Source organism: Carassius gibelio, chromosome B11, assembly GCF_023724105.1.
Source record: "Carassius gibelio isolate Cgi1373 ecotype wild population from Czech Republic chromosome B11, carGib1.2-hapl.c, whole genome shotgun sequence".
NCBI lineage: Eukaryota > Metazoa > Chordata > Actinopteri > Cypriniformes > Cyprinidae > Carassius > Carassius gibelio.
The window spans coordinates 4,785,109-4,804,781 of NC_068406.1; the positions used below are offsets into that span (position 1 = coordinate 4,785,109).

The 19,673-nt window shown below is 39.3% G+C and overlaps 1 protein-coding gene across 1 annotated transcript; it reads right to left on the minus strand.

The window, feature by feature from the left end:
* Window positions 1–3,247: 3,247 nt before the first annotated feature.
* On the minus strand, window positions 3,248–17,179 carry avil (advillin). The gene is made up of 20 exons (XM_052568547.1): window positions 17,046–17,179; window positions 16,785–16,865; window positions 16,000–16,074; window positions 15,632–15,828; window positions 15,351–15,459; window positions 14,611–14,721; window positions 14,327–14,532; window positions 14,107–14,185; window positions 12,505–12,603; window positions 11,902–12,055; window positions 11,648–11,748; window positions 11,327–11,464; window positions 10,393–10,551; window positions 9,116–9,295; window positions 8,814–8,962; window positions 5,464–5,608; window positions 5,079–5,267; window positions 4,893–4,961; window positions 4,695–4,802; window positions 3,248–3,529 (listed from the first exon to the last, which is right to left on the minus strand). The coding sequence occupies exons 2-20, from the start codon at window positions 16,842–16,844 to the stop codon at window positions 3,416–3,418; spliced, it is 2,442 nt and encodes an 813-aa protein (XP_052424507.1). The 5' UTR covers window positions 16,845–16,865; window positions 17,046–17,179; the 3' UTR covers window positions 3,248–3,415.
* Between the last annotated feature and the right edge of the window lie 2,494 nt (window positions 17,180–19,673).

The window sequence follows — 19,673 nt, forward strand, 5'->3', positions numbered from 1 at the left end:
TGTGTTGAAATAAAGTTGAATTTGTGTTTTATATATTTTGGTTAAGTTTGTTTCCTATACCAGCTGTAAAAAATTGTCTAGTGAATCTGTTATTGATTTTAGTCTTATTTTAGTCGACTAAAATACCAAGCAATTTTAGTCTAAAATAAGACTAAAATTAAAACAAATCAGATGACTAAAACTTGACTAAAACGAAAAAGAATTATAGTCAAAAGACTAAGACTAAAACTAAATAAAAATTTCGTGTCAAAATTAACACTGTACTACACTATATATATGTTTTTACTTGTTACACTATAACTGTGTTGCTACTTGTTACTACACTATAAATGTTTTGTTACTACACTATTATTGTGTTGTTACTTGTTACTACACTATTATTGTGTTGTTACTTGTTACTACACTATTATTGTGTTGTTACTTGTTACTACACTATCATTGTGTTGCTTCTTGTTACTAACTATCATTGTGTTGTTTCTTGTTACTACACTATCAATGTGTTGTTACTTGTTACTACACTATTATTGTGTTGTTACTTGTTACTACACTATTATTGTGTTGTTACTTGTTACTACACTATTATTGTGTTGTTACTTGTTATTACACTATCATTGTGTTGCTTCTTGTTACTAACTATCATTGTGTTGTTTCTTGTTACTACACTATCATTGTGTTGTTACTTGTTACTACACTATCATTGTGTTGTTACTTGTTACTACACTATCATTGTGTTGCTTCTTGTTACTACACTATAATTGTGTTGCTTCTTGTTACTACACTATCATTGTGTTGTTACTTGTTACTACACTATCATTGTGTTGCTTCTTGTTACTACACTATAATTGTGTTGCTTCTTGTTACTACACTATTATTGTGTTGTTACTTGTTACTAACTATCATTGTGTTGTTTCTTGTTACTACACTATCATTGTGTTGTTACTTGTTACTACACTATCATTGTGTTGTTACTTGTTACTACACTATCATTGTGTTGCTTCTTGTTACTACACTATAATTGTGTTGCTTCTTGTTACTACACTATTATTGTGTTGTTGCTTGTTACTACACTATTATTGTGTTGTTTCTTGTTACTACACTATTATTGTGTTGTTACTTGTTACTACACTATTATTGTGTTGTTACTTGTTACTACACTATTATTGTGTTTTTACTTGTTACTACACTATAAATGTTTTGTTACTACACTGTAAATGTGTTGTTACTTGTTACTACACTATTAATGTGTTGCTACTTGTTACTACACAATTAATGTGCCGTTACTTTTTACTACACTATATATATGTTTTTACTTGTTACACTATAACTGTGTTGCTACTTGTTACTACACTATAAATGTTTTGTTACTACACTATTATTGTGTTGTTACTTGTTACTACACTATTATTGTGTTGTTACTTGTTACTACACTATCATTGTGTTGCTTCTTGTTACTTCACTATCATTGTGTTGTTTCTTGTTACTACACTATTATTGTGTTGTTACTTGTTACTACACTATCATTGTGTTGCTTCTTGTTACTTCACTATCATTGTGTTGCTTCTTGTTACTAACTATCATTGTGTTGCTTCTTGTTACTAACTATCATTGTTGGGAGTTGGGTTAATAATCCTTGACAAGTTCTGTTACTACATTCTGATTATGTTTCTGGATACATTTAAAATTAAAACATATTGATAATTTAATAATTGTTGAAATGTTTGTTTTCAGTTTCCAAATAGGTGTCCTGTGATTGCTATATAAATATTTGATTCCTGAATATTGCACCCTAACTGAAGTAGCTGTTTAGTAGGATCATGATTTTGCATACCATTGCATGAATGACGGCCTGACACATAATATATTATTATATTTATAATTAAAATCAAATGTATAATTAGTTTGAAACTAGTTGAGTGAATACAGGTGCCTCAGTCGTCTTCTTATGAATGGCTTGTTTGTCACGGAGTCAGTGTTGCTGATGCAAAGTAGGCCCTTCGTTACCAAACACAGAGAAACTAAATTAGAATAGAATTATGAGTCATTCGCTGTTAAACATTAAAGTGTTGGTTTTTTTTAAAACTTACCGTCATCTAGGAGATCACAGGCATATGTGAAAATTTGATGCATATGTCAGATTTATTGCATGACTTTGAAAAGCTTTTGCTATTCATTATTCACTTAATCAACTAAGTCAGTGTAATGGTAATTTTGATTTACCCTGTTCGTAAGTACTCCCCATTTTGTTCATTCCAGTTCTCGTCGTGGTTTGACATATTTTGTGTTAGTTTTCTTCCAAGTGTTTTCCATGTTGGCTATTTGAAGTATTTCTTGCACTCGTTGCATCATGCATTTTATTTGCATTAGTTTGTATCTTGGTTCCACTTGATTAGCCTTCCCAGGTGTGTCTAGATATCTTGTTAAACTTGTTAGCCCCCTGCATGTACTACTAAGATTTCAGTAATAAAATCACAGTTGCCATCCATAAAGCAGCTCCTTACTTAAATACATTTGATGCATCAACCTCTACTGGTTTAAAGTCCAATAATCCAATAATTTCAGGATTTGTTTTCATAGTTTTTATGACTTGCAGACGCTCTGGTTTTACATGGCTTATAAATTGTACACAATTTTATTGTATAAAAACATTTTCTTATAAACTTATGTAATTTCTTTTGATAAAATACATCATGAAATGTAATTGTATATGGGTAATTATAGCTACAATTAGCTTCAAGCTACACATGACAATTAATGAGATTAATACATCACTTTTATAATAACTTCTGACTGTGATCCAGTGTGGATTTTGGTCAAATAATGAAATATATTGAAATATATTGTTTAGTAACATATTAAAATAATTTTATGGGGAAGTTACATAATAACTAATGTGGGGTGTGAAATTAATGTAACTAGTATTGTAACTAATTACTGTTTCCAGAAAGTAATAAGAAAAGTAACACTATCACCTTTGAAAGGAGTAACTATAATGAGTAATAAAAAAATTAGTTACTAGCCCAACAATTTTGTCTTCTTTACATTTGTTTTTCCTGTGCATATTTCTTTCACAGCTTTCGTATCAGTTTTTATGTCATTCATTGACATGGTTATGTATATTATAGCACATGTACACACTTTAGCCAAAAGTTGTGGTATAGATGGTAATTTTAATCGAAGAAACCATAGGAGTAGAAAGAGTAAAAAAAAATGATTGCAAATATACAAATTTTTATTTAGCTTTCACCAAAAACAGCACATGTCCCACATTTAAACTGTAATATGATTACTGTGTCTGGAGTATATGATGGATTACATTAGTGATATCAATTATGACAAAAGATTTTGAACTAGGAAATATAGATGCATCTTTGTTCCCTCTTCCCACTACCAGCACTTACAAAACATACATCACTTTTCAAAACAATCCATTTTGCTTCTTAATGGTCGTCTGTTTCCACTGAGGCAAGTTCTCAAACTGTTCTCTGGAGATTCCAAATACGGTCTGGAAATCGTCGTCAGAGAGATGTCTCTAATATACCATGAAAAGGAGATAGAAAATGTATGATGTAAATGTATGAAAATTATTTTAATCACAATAAGAAGAACTGTGTTAACTCGAATGAGGTGATGGGAATTCTAATGTTATATACAGCAGCACACATGGCCTTCAACAAAGCAACACCACACTTTTATTCAAATATATTTAAATATTTTAGTCAAATTTGCTCATAACTCCCTTTCTCTGCTGCACTTCATTTGGTTGAGGCCTGTGCCCTCTTGGAAGTATAACCAGCAATTTGTTTGGTATTTGGACAGTATGTTTTGTGAAATTGAAATACTTACACGACTCTGAATTTATAATTGTATAACATTTGCAGATTTTAAAAGCATGCTAACGTTAAACAGCACATGCACAGAATGCATTTTCGCCGTCAAAGTCACTTCTCTGTGCACAGTGCAACATCTACATGTGAAGAGTTCAGATGCAAAAGAACCTATTCATTGACATTAAAGCTACATTTCTGAACCTACACATAGGAGCCGGATAAAAGATTCCAAACAGCACTTAAATATATTGCATCTGAACTCTTCATTTTAATTCATGTATGATTTTTGTCTGAGCTCTCTATCTGTGTGGTTCATACATTTCTTTGGAACTGAACTCATAACTTAGGATTTGTAGTGGTATGCTTCTTCTGTTCAAACTATAGTAAGGCATATAGATAATGATAGCAACGCCAGTCACTAGACAGAGGCTCTGTACCAGATGACAGATAACAAGTTGGTTATGTAACAAGGCGTGTCCTTAAATAATTCATGTTAGACTTTCTGCAAATCTGAGGAAAATGATCCAAGAAAATTGTTTTTGAACTGAAAGTCCAGATTTTTTCTATGCACAAAGGTTTTGTTTACATCGAACCTAGCAGGATCATTTAAGTTTATTAATCAACATGGGCCATGCATGAAAATGGGATCGGCTCATAATCTGACAGGAAGATGTCAAGGTTTGTATAGACTGCAGGTGGCAAAATTCCTGGGAACTCGATACATCCAAACGATGACAAGACTTTCTTGGTGGACAACAGTACTATTTAGAGCAAACGCTGCTTTTCCCCTGCTCACAATAGGATCACCTCGTGTTGCTTGAAAGCTTGATGAAGCTCCTGTAAACCAAAACATGAAGCGTTACGCACCTCTTTGTGTGCGGGGTCCACGTTCTCAGGCAGCTCTCCAGACAGTTTGTTAATCAGCATTTCTGGTGGATATTGTGAGATGGTTTTAGTCTCCGCACCACTGGATCCCTGTCATGAGAAATTACAATTTGACGCAAATCTTTTATGCAAATCAGGCAGATATTGACTGAAATGTGTATTATATACAAAGGATCATACAGAATCAACTTTAGTGGGCAATGTAACTTCTCCTAACTCCTCCTTCAGCTGCTCATAGGTTTTGCCACCCTAGTACAACGATAAAAACTGCATGTGAATTACAGCAAAACGAGTTTTGTTCATCTCCTTAAACAGTAGGCCTATAAACCTCTTTCAGCATGTTTATACGATGCAAATCCAACCTACGCTCCATTTAGTCGTGTCCCAGGCCATGAACCACCCAGTAAAGGTAGGAGGCTCAAAGCCCTGCTTCACCAGTATCACAGGTGTGTCAGGGTCCCGGGATCCAGGGTGGGTCCGCAGGTATTCCTGGCAAGTTGTCAAAGATTCCTTACGCTCCACATCATTGGCTTCATTTCCTATCCAGAGAAAGACCTAGAAGAGCCGAAGGCTGTGTTTAGGACTCTAGTAATCTAATCCACTTCTCAAGATATTTAGGGTCAGGGCTTACATTATTATGACGGCTGCTGTATTGTTATTATTCAGATGTTGGCATACCAGTGATACTATTGAAGAAGCATTGCCTTTCACCAACTTTACATTTCATTACAGAGGAACAGAGCTGGTCTACCTGATCCCACGTGTCCAAAAGCATGACGTCGTCCTCTCTCAGATCATCCTGTGTGAACTGGGTTACCTCAGTGGCAATGAACAGACCAGTCTTATTGGAGCATTCAAAAAGACGCGGTTGATGATCTAGAGTAACCTGCTGTAATCTTTAAGAAGATGTGACATCAACAGTCAAGAATGAAGAATTTGTCCCACATTCCCACAAAAGCTGTCACTGGGGTACCTTTGTAGCATTAGGAGCTTTCACACTGTACTTCTAGGAACTAGCCAAGCAGGGTGCTTCCTAGAGAACACGCTTCTCCCTCCGGCAGCCAACATCATTTATTTGATCTTTATTTATTTTGTATTTATTTGACATCTTTATTCGCTACATTTACAAACGTTAGCAACTGGTGAATGGAGGACGCAGTGATCAGAGCTGTTTTATGTCGTGTGACATGGGTTTCATGATAACGGAGATGTTATGTAAATTAAAGGGATAGTTCACTGTCAGATTAAATTTTGGTATGTTTTAGCTTACCTCAAGGACATTCAAGATGTAGGTTTCTCTGTTTCCTCAGTATTTCCCATTTTGATATTTTTAGGTCCAACCGTTCTTGTCTGTGTCTCACATAATGGATGTCTATGGTCACCACCTCAAAGAGCAAGCACAGAGGAGTCAAAATTAAACAATTCCCCATCGTAAGTACATTGATGACCTAAGACACGAAACGAGCGGTGTGTGTAAGAAAATGAACAGTATTTATATCGTTTTTACCTCTTGTCCACAACCACGTCCAACTGATCTGAGTGCGCGAGTGCTTCCCGATGTGACGTGCGCGCGCTCTGGCTTTAGTCTGCACAAGCGGAAAGCGCCGGATGTGATCTCTCGCGCGTGTACATCACTCATTGTTTACACTTACTGCCTATGGTTTACACAGATTTCAGAAGTATTACCTTTCACTGTGAAGATCTAAACCTATTTAGACAAACAGGAAATTGCAATGGAAGACGATTTCAATGTATTCATGGACAACGTTGAATTTGATGGGGAATTGTTTAATTTTGACTCCTCTGTGCTTGCTCTTTGAGGTGGTGTCCATAGACATCCATTATGTGAGACACAGACAAGAACGGTTGGACCTAAAAATATCAAAATGGGAAATACTGAGGAAACAGAGAAACCTACATCTTGGATGTCCTTGAGGTAAGCTAAAACAAAGCAAAATTTAATTTGAGAGTGAACTGTCCCTTTAAAAGAGCATGAAAACTGACAACATGCAGTGTCATCACCAAGGCTGAGAAAAGAACACAATGCTGCAGACAACAGGTAAATGCTGTTATTGCTGTTTTCATGAAGTCATTTTTTTACATGGCTTTTTAAAAATGTATTGTGTATGTGCGAGTATTTGGTGTTTCGTTTATATTTCACATGTATTTAACTGTATAGAATTGTTTTAGACCATACTCTGAAGTAGGTTCTCCCAAACCGAGTTCACACAACTTAATGTGTTCCTAGTCCCTACAGTGCGAACACGCCAAAATCAGTAATTTCCACCAATAGTTCTAGGAACTATGAAAAGGTTCCTCCAGTGCGAAAGACCCTATGTTTACCCCTAAAGGGTGCATATTAGTACCTTAAAGGGGTCATGAAGAGAGAAACCAAAATTCCCTTGATCTTTGACATATAGTCATGTCCAAAAATTTGGCCCCCTTGGTAAATATGATCAAAGAAGGCTGTGAAAATTCATCTGCATTGTTAATCCTTTTGATCTTTTATTTTAAAAAATCATAAAAGTCTAACAGCTCTAAATGTTCTCCTATAATACCTGATGAGGTTAGAGAACACCTGACAAGAGATCAGAGACCATTCCTTCATCCAGAATCACTCCAGACCCTTCAGATTCCCAGCTTCTCCTCTTCAGTTCACTCCTCTCATTTTCTGTAGGGTTCAGGTCAGAGGACTGGAATGGCTAAAGCAGAAGCTTGGTTTTGTGTTCAGTGACCCATTTCGGTATTGTTTTTGAGGTTTGTGTTTGGATTATTGTACGGTTGAATGATCCAAACATGGCCCATTATACGATTTCTAACAGAGTCAGTCACTTACTGATTTCTTATCTGTTGGTATTTGATAGAATCCATGATGCCATGTGTCTGAACAAGATGTCCAGGACCTCCAGCAGAAATATAGGCCCACCACATCAAAAATACAGCTGTATATTTCACTGTACACATGGGGTACTTTTTATCTCTGTGTTCACCAAACCCATCTCGAGCTAATTTTTAGTTTCATCTGACCATAGAAGCCAGTCCCATTTGAAGTTCCAGTCGTGTCTGATAACTGAATATGCTTTAGTTTGTTTTTGGATGAGCTAGGATAATTCTTCTTAAACCCTCCCAAACAACATGTGTTGATGTAGGTTCTGTTTGACAATTTTTTCAAGGTTTTCTGAACCAGAGACTCAACTATTTTCTGCAGTTCTCCAGCTGTGATCCTTGGAGAGTCTTTAGCCACTCAAACTGACCTCCTCACCACACATTAGGACGATATAGAAACACGTCCTCTTCCAGACAGTTTCGTAACATTTTGTAACTGCTCTAGCTCTTTTCTTAAAGCCACTTCACCAATTTGTGAAATTCAATTATCTTTTTCTGCACATCAGAAATATATTCTTTGGTTTTTCTCATTCTGATGGATGATTAAGGGAACTTGGGCTTTGTTTTCCCTCCACTTTATATTTCTGTGAAACAGGAAGCCATGGCCGGATAATTTTATGTTTATAATCATGCTGGAGTGCTCATAATTGTGAATATGAATGCGATATACTTAAGAGATATTTTACTCATAAGAATTTCTAGGGGTGCCAATAATTGTGTCCAATGAGTATTTGAGAAAAAAATGTTTATTCAATAATGATATTTCCACCCCCATTTGAAATTCTTATTTTCCAATGAAAGGATATATATTTTGAGATTTTTTTTAAATAAAAGATCAAAAGGATTAACAATGCAGATTAATTTTCACAGCCTTCTATGATCATATTTTATGGGAAGTCGTGGCCTGTTGGTTAGAGAGATTGACTCCTAATCCTAGGGTTTTGGGTTCGAGTCTTTGGCTGGCAATACCATGACTCAACTGGGTGCCGCAGCATAAATGGTGCCCACTGCTCCATGTGTGTGTTCATGGTGTGTGTGTTCACTGCTGTGTGTGTGCACTGCTGTGTGGGTTAAATGCAGAGCACGAATTCTGAGTATGGGTCACTACACTTGGCTGACCCCTTTAAAGATACATATTAGTCACTAACATAAGGGTACTGTCCCATCAACAGCTTTTGAACCATTTTCTGAGAATAAGAATAAAGTTCGGAGTACCTTCTGTCACTTGCATATGGTCCTTTTCCACCTAAGATTTCCCAGAACTCAAATGGCTCCTGTCCCTCAGCCATGATCTCCTCTGGTAAGCCTCGACCAATAAATGCGGCCACCTCCTTAGCCATGGCCCTTTCATCCCCGCTGGACCCCTGAGAGGTTATATATAGAGCTAAGTGCTGCTTTCCCAATAATGTCCATTAGGAGGGCAGTAGTGGTGGACATTGCATGCTGTGCTTTACAACTGCTGAGTGCTTTTTTCAATTAAATACTACCAGTGTGATGAGAGTAGAGAGACTGCGTACTTTGCCATACCACAGGAAGACGCCACTCTGGCTTTTCAAGAGGAAGACATCGTTGGAGTTGAGCGAGGCCACCAGAGCTGGCACCTCTATAGCTTTTGAATTGGTCGGGTCAGAGCCACAGATCTGAAACAGACGGACGGGCGGCTCTGGCTCCGGGGCGCTCTTTCTGGACGTCCCTCCCTAGGATGGAAACAAAGCCATATTTAGGAAAACAGAACATTTATGCTGTTCCTGTAGCTCAAGTGGTAGGGTATTGCGCTATGAAGCGCAACGTTGGGGGTTCGATTTCCCGGGAAAACATGATGGGTAAAAATTGATAGCCTGAATGCACTGTAAGTCGCTTTGGATAAAAGCGTCTGTTAATTGCATAAATTTAATTTAATTAAATTTGATGCACATTCTTAATAAAATCTTTAGCTCATAATATCAGCGTCTTTCACATAAGGGTATTGTATGTCTGAGAAATGTTATACGTTATGAACACATTGTAGCAAATGATAATGTCATCACAGTTTCTAATGTAAAAGCAGCACATTATGTATAGGTGGTAAAATGTTTAAACTTAATATCCTGATAGTAGTTTGTATTTTTGTTTTGAAAGAGGTTCTTGCATTAAAATAAATGAAGGTTTATTAGGCTACATAGCGAACACAAATGTTTTAATACATTTCTCTGTCATTTTGAGTTGTTTTGTGTTCCTCTGTTGTTTATTTTGGTCACACAACCAATTCTCACTATTAGTGTAACCAACGTTTGCTTCAATAAACTGCTAATTAGCTGCTTATTAATCGTTAGAAAGGTAGTTGTTAAATTTAGGTATGAGGTGGATTAAGGGATCTAAAATATGGTCATGCAGAGTAAAATATTAATATGTGGTTTATAAGTACTAATAAACAGCCAGTATGCTAGTAACATGAATGCTAATAAGCAACTAGTTAATAGTGAGAATTGGTCCCTAATCTAAAGTTTGACCTTTTTTTATGGTATTGGTCTTTTGGATGTTTAAAATGAAGACTAAAGTAGGACAGAACGCAAGGGGAAAGTCCTCTACTGTATTCATCTGAAATGATGATGATTGGGTTGTCATTGCAACAGATGCTAAATTAATGCAAATGAATCAATAGAAGTCAACCAGTGTATTAAGAACATTTCTGTGAAAATTAAAAAGAAAAAGGATAGAAGTTGAGCACAGAACCATGTCCCTGCTGCCAAATGAGTGTTTAAGCCACGACAAATGGTTCACTAACCAAAAGTCTTTAAAACAAGTAATGTGCTACCTCGAAGATAACTATCTTGCCCCTGAAGATGGCCATGAAGTGGCGTGGTTCCTTCCCCATGCAGACTTGGACCTGAACAGGCTGATCTCCGTACTGCTGGTCCAGGGTCACCGCCTGATAGGCACAAGCTGTCACCTCGTCCTGAGACGCATGACGGCCCTGCCAGCAAACACACCACACTCATTATTACCTGCCACGGGTCCTCCATCACTCAGCTGTGTCACGCATTAAAGCTCTCTGAGTTCACCACTACTGTGTGGATTCAACATCTGTCTACAGAGAAAATCACATCTGTTGCAGTTATAAGTTACAAGGCAATTACAAATGAGTCCCTGCAGCACAGAAGCAGTCATCAGTAGCACAGGGATACTTGGAGCAAAAGACTATACATAGTATGGGTCAAAATTATGAATTTTTCTTTTATGCCAAAAATCATTATGATATTAAGTAAAGATCATGTTCCATGAAGATATTTTGTAAATTCCCTACCATAAATATATCAAAACTTCATTTTTGATTAGTAATATGCATTGCTCAGAACTTCATCTGAACAACTTTAAAGATGATTTTCTCAATATTTAGATTTTTTTGCTCCCTCAGATTCCAGATTTATAGTAGTTGTATCTCAGACAAATATTGTACGATCCTAACAAACCACACATCACTGGAGAGATGATGTATTCTAGAGGTATAAATCTCAATTCTGAAAATGTTTCCATTATGACTGGTTTTGTGGTCCTGGGTCATAAATGTTCAGGCAGAGAGACACGAAAGTAAAAATATTCTGTAGATTCATAATCATAGAAGACCAGGATTTCTTTACACTACTTTTGTTTTATGTGTTTATAATAACATGGTGTGAACATCACATCTCAACAATCATTAGTGCCATAAAACTCTCTTCTGCACAGATGAAGGAAACTTGTCACTTCACCTTCCACATGTACAGAATGTAGCTCTTCCTGCCATTAACATCATAGGTGTACAGGATCAGATAGCAGTCGCCTCCATAGAAGTACCCATGCAGTTCGGGTTCCACCTCCACCATCTCCAAATTCTCAATGCGCCACACCTAAGGACGGAGAAGTCTTTCGAGATGACATTGACTGATTTTTTTTTTCATATTCTGTAAATTATTCCAACGTTACCTCAATGTGTATATTAGATCCTGATTCATAGGTATGTGCTGTTTTCACATCTGCATTGATAACATAACTTCTTTAATGATAATAATAATAACTCATCTCCTCCTCACCTGCTTTTGTCCGCTGCCATCATCCACCAAGCGCTCCTGCGCAGCAACATCAGACATCACATGCATCCTAGCGGCATCAAACTTCTCTTGAGTGACATTAGCTAATCAATGAAAGAACAGAGCAAAGCTTATAGTCATTCTTCTTCTGTTCATCATCACAGCATCATGAATACAGCTGCAGTAAATCAATCAACAACTTCTCTACGAAATGCATTGGTGAGCTTCAGCTGAAACCCCATGCATGAGGCACATACCCACTCTCCCCACGGTGTGTGTCCGGCCCAGACCTGCTGTCTGCTCTCTGACCGTCCAGCTCTTGAACAGCTGTTTGAAGAGAGCCGATTCTCCTCCGTCGCTGAGAGCCTCCACTTTAGTAGTGAGTGGGTAACCCTTTATTTTAATGAACTCCTGTCAAATTAATAACAATTGTCATTTGTAAGTAGTCTTATCATGAAGGCAGCTGATAAAAACACCACAATAATCCACAGCATTGAACATCTGGAGAAGACAAAAGATGAAACACATCTAGCATTAAGATGTTTTTAACTAAAATACAAGTCTATAATCCATAACAACACTTCCTCCAGTGAAAAAGTCTCTCACATATTAGTTTAGATCTGTTTAAACGCTGCTTGATCTGTGCAGATTTCTCTCCTGATTCAGACCAGAACACTTTTTGACTGGAGGAAGTGTTATTATGGATTATGCATTTTAGCTGGAGCCGTGATTTAAAGGTCTTGTTTCAGTCCCTGCAGTATAATGCAGCTCACAGTCTTTAAACACTATAGAGATGAAGGGAGGATCACTCTCCTCCGGCGGCAGCTGTCACAACAGAAATGAGTGAAACAGGAACTCACCAGAGCCCTGGTCATTGCTGCTTGTCTCTCTGCTTTGTTTGCTGTCTTTCCCTTCCACACAAATATTGACATCCCCCCCTGGTCCAAAATGTAACAGTCCTGAAAGATATAAATTAAACTCAGCCATATCCCACCACAATAGCAGCAAAGGTGTTTTGCAAAATATATTATGACCACAATAAGCACAATGCACTTATTTTTTTATGTACGTACATAGTAGTTATAGAAGTGTGACCAAATGAATGAATGAATGAATGCATGCTCCATTTCCCATCAGTAACACAGATATATTTGTAGCAATAGACAACAATACATTGTATGGGTCAAAATTATAAATGTTTCTTTTATGCCAAGAATCAATAAGATATAAAGTAAAGATCATGTTCCATGAAGATTTTTTGTAAATTTCCTACTGTAAATATATTAAAAAATAATATACATTGCTAAGAACTTCTTTGGACAACTTTAAAGATGATTTTCTCAATATTTAGATTTTTTTGAAATTCCAGATTCCAGATTTATAATAGTTGTATCTCAGACAAATATTGTCCTCCTAACAAACCATACATCAATAGAGAGATTATTAATTAACTGAAGAATTATGAATGGTTTCGTGGTCAGGGCCACATATTAAATCTTCATCAAAACCTATATCAAAGTGTGTTACAAATGTAGTAATCAGGGTCAGAAACGTTGTGCATGTGTCACGTTCTGTTATTGGTTCAGTTTCATTGTCTGTTTTTTTAACTTGTTCCTACTTATCCTCAGTTATCAAGATTATTCACTGTTATTAATAGAGCACACCTGAGTTTGTTTGCCTGTGTATTAAAGCCCTTTAGTTATTTCTGTTCATTTTCTGCTGTTAGTTGTGTCTTAATACACACTTTAACTCTTCGCTATTCATCTTTTGTGGGGTGTATTTAATGTAACTCCACTATTTTAATGGATTCCTTCTGTTTGTCATCCTTTGTGGACCAGATTGTGACAGCAATAGTGTGGTAATGAATTATGTATGTCTCAAAGGGTCTGTGATTGCTGTGCAAACCTTTTCACCAAATGGTTTCTATACTTTAGACATTTTTGCGAACTTGCTTTCTGACCAACAAATTAAATACAAAATGAACACAATTACATGAAATATTTGATCAAATTATGTTTTGGATTGGCTTGTCATGGTCTAATAATGGGAGTAAACAATACAAGAGAGGATCATAATTACCGTATTTTTCAGACTATAAGTCACACCTGAGTATAAGTCGCATCAGTCCAAAAATACATCATGATGAGGAAAATATCGCACCGGACTATAAGTCACATTTATTTAGAACCAAGGACCAAGAGAAAACATTACCGTCTCCAGCCGCGAGAGGGCGCTCTATGTGTTCAGTGTAGACTACAGGAGAACTGAGCAGCATAGAGCGCCCTCTCAAGGCTGTAGACGGTAATGATCTCTCTTGGTTCATTTCTCTCGGTTCATGTCAAATAAATTTTGATAAATAAGTCGCACCTGACTATGAGTCACAGGACCAGCCAAACTATGGAAAAAAGTGTGACTTATAGTCCGGAAAATACGGTATGCATTTTACACAAATCACCACTTACATCGTGATTCAGCATGTCCTGTGTGAGTGGACTGGTTGCAATCTCTGTGATACTCATACTTCCATTAGCATCCGACACACTGCAAAGTTCAAGGTTTGTTAGAGGACCGGTAGACGTTCAAACTAGTTCCCCGTCAACATTAGGTGAGCCGATTAATCAATCAAATAAAAAATAACCAGCTAGTATGTAAGACACAAAACTGGGAGCTGACGGCACTTACTGATAGAGGGTGAGCTTAGACATCTGCTCCTGGTCAGTTATTTCATCTGGCGTCCCGCTGGGCAGCTTAGCGGGCCGTTCACCCAAAATGCTCACCATCAGTTCCATTAATGACGGGGACTTTGCTTCTGCATCCCCCTCAATCACGCCGATTTCTGCCCGACCCCCTCTCTCACGATCCCTGATGTCCTTGGCCAGCATCATGCCCTTACAGTCAACAAGCAGCAGCGTGACACTAGGATCTACAAGAACCCAACACTTTACGATCGCTCATGGAGCTCATACCTTCAGACGTTCTTGTTTGTTGCTTTCAGGGCCGTTCCACTGGAGAATGGTCTTGCCAAGATCCAGCAGAAAGACACTGCCAGTGTCAAAGCTCTTCCAGCTCATCTCCACCTGCAACGTGGCCAGCGCATTCAACCATTTGTATCTTCACAATCACATTACACTCTACAAAATAAAAGTCCTTCAAAAGGTTCTTCAAGTGATGCCACAGAAGAACCATTTTTTTTCCACAAGAACCATTCAGTCAAAGAACCATCTCCTTCCCAATTTTTTGATAATCTGAAAAACCTTCTTTTGCTACAAAGAACCTTTTGTGAAATGGAAAGGTTCTTCAGATGTTAAAGGTTCTTTATGGAACCATTTAGACAAAGAAATGGTTCTTCCAAGGCATAGTGAAGCACCTTTATTTTTAAGAGTGTCAGGACCATGTTGGAGCCTGTAGCACTAGTAGTTCATCCAAAAATGTAAAACAGATTTTTTTGTTTAAATATGTGAATAAAAAAAATGTGATTAAATCTGTTCATCTTATAAAATCTCTCCAGAAAACTGGGACTAAACAGCTCGATTAATTTGGATTGGTTTTACGATCTCTTTATGAACTCTTGGAAGCATCAAAGTGGTAGATGCATGGACTGTCAGTGGAGGGGCAAAAATCTTTGGAACGATAAGAGTCTGAGTAGATGATGACAGAATTCTCATTTTTGGGTGAACTATCCCTTTAAGACAAACAGTTTCCTCACCTCTGTGCCAGTCACTTTCCTTTTTCCTTTCACATGCAGCAGTCTCTGAATGTTGTAAGTGTTGGTCTCCACATGGTTCATTCCCGATGACACCCCTCCTGACTTATAACTAAAGACATATATTTGATGCTTTCTGTCATCTTCATGGACCCAACACATTCAAATGTGTGTCTACAAAAAGTTAGCAAGGCTGTTTCTTTTCGTCTTCTTTGTTAAAGCAATGCTTTGAAACTAATCAAAGAAACAACTCTACTTGAATGAATGCCTGGGGAGATGCTTACATTATGCCCTGCTTGAAATATCCGCAGAAGATGCTGGACTCGTGGTGCTGGACCTCGCGGTACTGGATCGGAGAGGAGCCCAGGAACTCATCCAGCTGAATGGCATAGACAGCAGCAGCTCCCTGTTCATCCAGCGTCGACATGGAGCCTATCCAGTAATGAATGTCATAGTATGCAGATTTGCCAGCTTTGCGTGTCTGCATACAAATGAAAGACATACAATATGACACACATGAGCTGCTGAGGATCTGATGGACTCACTCCAAAAAAAAACAGAGCCCTTCCACCAGAGCCCTGACAGAAACCACATGCAGTTTGATCTTTTCACAAAAGAACATAGAAAGGTTCAGAAAGGGTTTCTCACTTACTGAGAGCAATAAATAGCAGTCACTTTCATAAAAGTGTCCATGAACTTTTTCTGGAACCAAAACGAGGTCCATTTTCTGGAAGAAGAATGTGGGGGGAAATTGTGAAAGAGCTTAATAGCCTGTCCAAAATCTTACTATTCACAAGCAATCGCTGCGGTACAGTCCAGCTGTATATACTGCACTTCTGTGTTTAGTGTTACATCCTCATGTTTATAGCCAAATTTATAGTGTATACAGTACTGTTCCTCATGTACATACTATGTACTTATTATAGTAATTACCTAACTATGTAATAACTAGGTACTTACCCTAAACCTACCCCTAAACCTAACCCTACCCCATGTAGTTACCTTGTGTTACCAGAACTTTGTTAGATAAATACACTGTAAGTACACTATAAGTACATGTTAGTACACATACTGTAAAATAAAGTGCAACCGTACTTTTGATAACCCAATCAAAACATTAAAATATCAAACCAATCTTGAAATCAAGCAAAAAGCACCAAAAGAGGTTCGATGTAATTACTTTGAAACATCTCCACACTAACATTTGCATGATTTGCATATGGTACATCCAATTATTAATGCAAGAATAGTTGGCTTATATTCTTGTTTATTACACTGAAAGTCCAAAATACTTTGATCAACAGATGATCCATGAACAAAAGTGAAATGGGACAGGCATGCACCTCTCATATTTCATGTGTTATAGAAAGCATCTCAGTCATATGTTTCTTCAGCAGATTTTAATGATGTGTTCCACCATCAGCTTCTATTGCCTACCTCGATTCTCCAGATGAGTATCCCTGGAGAGTGTGTGATGGCTCTGAATGTGTGCTGCATGATTCAGCGGTGCGCACCAGACTAAAAACCAAGAGACAAAATGGGACACTGGGTTAGAAGCCTTAATTCAGCATCATTAAATTACGCTCCTTTCATGTTTATTCATTGTTTTACAGGTTTTATTAGCTTTAGATACATGTAAAGTTTTATTAACAGCATACTGTTAAAGCAGTTTTAATTGGAACAAAACAAAAGTTTTACCTTGAAGTCCAAGCAGTGATTTCGAAGAGCTTTAGAGATGATTCTCCTCAGACGGATCGAGGCTGCTGTGTACAGTAAGTCCAGCCAGAGACAAGTGAACAAGTCCAGGATTGTCTCTGATGCTAACACACGCACAGAGCAAAATATGCCCTTTTTTGTCCAGGTCTTTTGCACCGATTTGACAAATACTTCATTTGGTTGTATTTGCCTGCTGTCGGTCGATGCTGAGCTCAACAACCAATCAGGATGAGACTTTAATACATTCAAGGCAAATGAGCAATGTAAACAAAGAGAGATATTCAAAAGACAAGAAAAGCGAACATAAGAAGTCAAGAGCAGGTTCGTCAGGTGCTTTCAGAGCTGAACTCCCTCCAATCAATGCAACAATATGCACTGTATCACTCTTTTACTGTCTGGGCCAGATTCTTACAGAGTGCTGTAAACTCTGAGGTCCAGTTTGATTCACTGTCATGCAAGCCATGTGCAGAATGTACAGGTGCATCTCAATACATTAGAATATTGTGGAAAGGTTTGTTTATTTCAGTAATTCAACTCAAATTGTGAAACTCATGTATTTAATAAATTCAGTCCACACAGATTGAAGTAGTTTAAGTTTTTGGTTCTTTTAATTGTGATGATTTTGGCTCACATTTAACAAAACCCACCAATTCGTGATGTCAACAAATTAGAATATGGTGACATGCCAATCAGCTAATCAACTCAAAACACCTGCAAAGGTTTCCTGAGCCTCCAAAATGGTATCTCAGTTTGGTTCCCTTTCAATACTTTACCCGTCGAAGACGCAAATGGGAAAAACTCCCTTTTTCTCCTGAACTGAAACCTTATTCAATCACGCAGTGAAACTGCACGGCCATTGGATCGTGCAGTGTTATTAAAACAAACCAATGGCCTGGCAGTGGTGCTGCACGAACCTATGGCAGCGAAGCCCGCCAAAGCCCGCCAAAATGGGCGGGGAATCTGGCTATATATTGGCCGCTTCGCCACAGGAAATCAGATTTCTTCTCCTTCAGCGACGACGTCACATCGCTTCGCTTATCTCCTCAGAACTGCTCACCGTTGAAATGCCTTGCACTGGAAAGCGACTGCCAGTCCCCGCTGCAGATTCATCGCTTCCCTGCGGCCATCCGGCGGGAGAGAGAGAGATTAAAACAGCAAATTTCTCTAAAAGAGCCTTTCTACCGTGTTGTTGCAAATGCCGTCTCGCAGCTTGTTCAGAGCCCCTCTGCTTGGGGAAACCCCACACTGACGCAGCACTCGCTGGGAATTCCTGTTCTCATTGCGAGAACATGAATATCGCCTCTCTGCGTTCGAGAATCGCTTTCTTTTCAGAGAGCGATCTCGCTCCTCGCGCCCTCCCGTTTTCTTCCTCCCGCGAGCCGGCAAGGAAAAAAAGGCGGGGCAGAGGATTAAAGCAGCAGGATGAAAATGAGCTCACGCGGGCTCAGCCACCGCGTGTCTCGTTTTCCCCGCCCAGAGGGGATTCCCCAGTCCTCTTTCTTCGGCCAGACCAGTGTCCCTCTGCTGCCGCGAGTGATCTGGTTTTGTTTGGAGGGACTGAGGAAGAACTGCTAGAGGACAGCATGTCTCTAGCTGCTTCAGACGCTGAGGAGCTGTCGGGCTCCCGGACCCTGCCCCCTCGAAGTCATCTGCACCCAGCCGCCCGAAACTCGGGATTGACACCGAACTTATCCGCGTTCTCTCAAGGGCAATGGATGAGCTGGGTCTGGAATGGTCTCCTCCAGAGGAACCAGCCCTTAGCCGTCTGGATGAATGGTTTCTGCCGGGGCGCCAGCAAGCCCCTCGTCAGCGAACCGCCCTGTTCTTCCCGGAGGTCCACGACGAGCTCACAAAATCGTGGCGTGCCCCCTAATCGGCGCTTGCGTATTTCATCTTCATCCACCCTCACCTCAATTGACGGTGCTGAAGAAAGAGGATCCGAGCGATTGCTGCGGCTGGACGAGTCTGTGGCCGTGCATCTCTGCCCGCCAGCTATTGGATGGAAAGCCAAGGCCAACCATCCGTCCAAACCCTGCCGTACGACGTCGGCGCTCGCCGGGCATGCCTACTCATCGGCAGGGCAAGCAGCCGCGGCGCTCCACTCCATGGCAGTTCTACAAGTCTTCCAGGCCAAACTTTTCGCCGCCACTGATGAGTCTGGCCCAGATGTCGCCACGCTCAGGGAGCTGAGAAGTGCAACAGACTTAGCACTACATGCTACCAAGAGCACTGCCCAGGCCATTGGGCGCTCGATGGCTAACCTGGTCGCCCTGGAGCGCCACTTGTGGCTTAACCTCAAAGAGATCAAGGATGCTGACAGAGCCCAGTTCCTGGATGCGCTGATCTCCCCAGCGGCCTCTTTGGCCCAGCGATCAATGGGGTTCGCTGAGTGCTTCACAGAGGCACAGAAGTCGTCCCAGGCGATGCGACACTTCCTGCCAAAACACGCTTGATCTCCTGCTGCCAGTCGCCCCAGACAGGTGCCGACTCGTCAGCCTCCCAAGTAAGCGCCCGCTGCTACCACCGCGGCCCAGCCTGTGAAACCTGAGCCTCGACACCGTTCTCGCTCTGCCACCAGACGGTTTCAGTTCCCTAAACGCATGGGACCCC

What these genes read in the sequence shown, in the direction of transcription:
- avil (XM_052568547.1), bottom strand. Translation starts at nt 16,844, where the DNA reads ATGCAGCACACATTCAGAGCCATCACACACTCTCCAGGGATACTCATC. An exon ending in ACATTCTGTACATGTGGAAG is followed by an intron (nt 10,552 to 11,326) that starts GTGAAGTGACAA and finishes GTTTGCTGGCAG; the next exon opens with GGCCGTCATGCGTCTCAGGA. An exon ending in TCTTCCTGTGGTATGGCAAA is followed by an intron (nt 8,963 to 9,115) that starts GTACGCAGTCTC and finishes ATAACCTCTCAG; the next exon opens with GGGTCCAGCGGGGATGAAAG.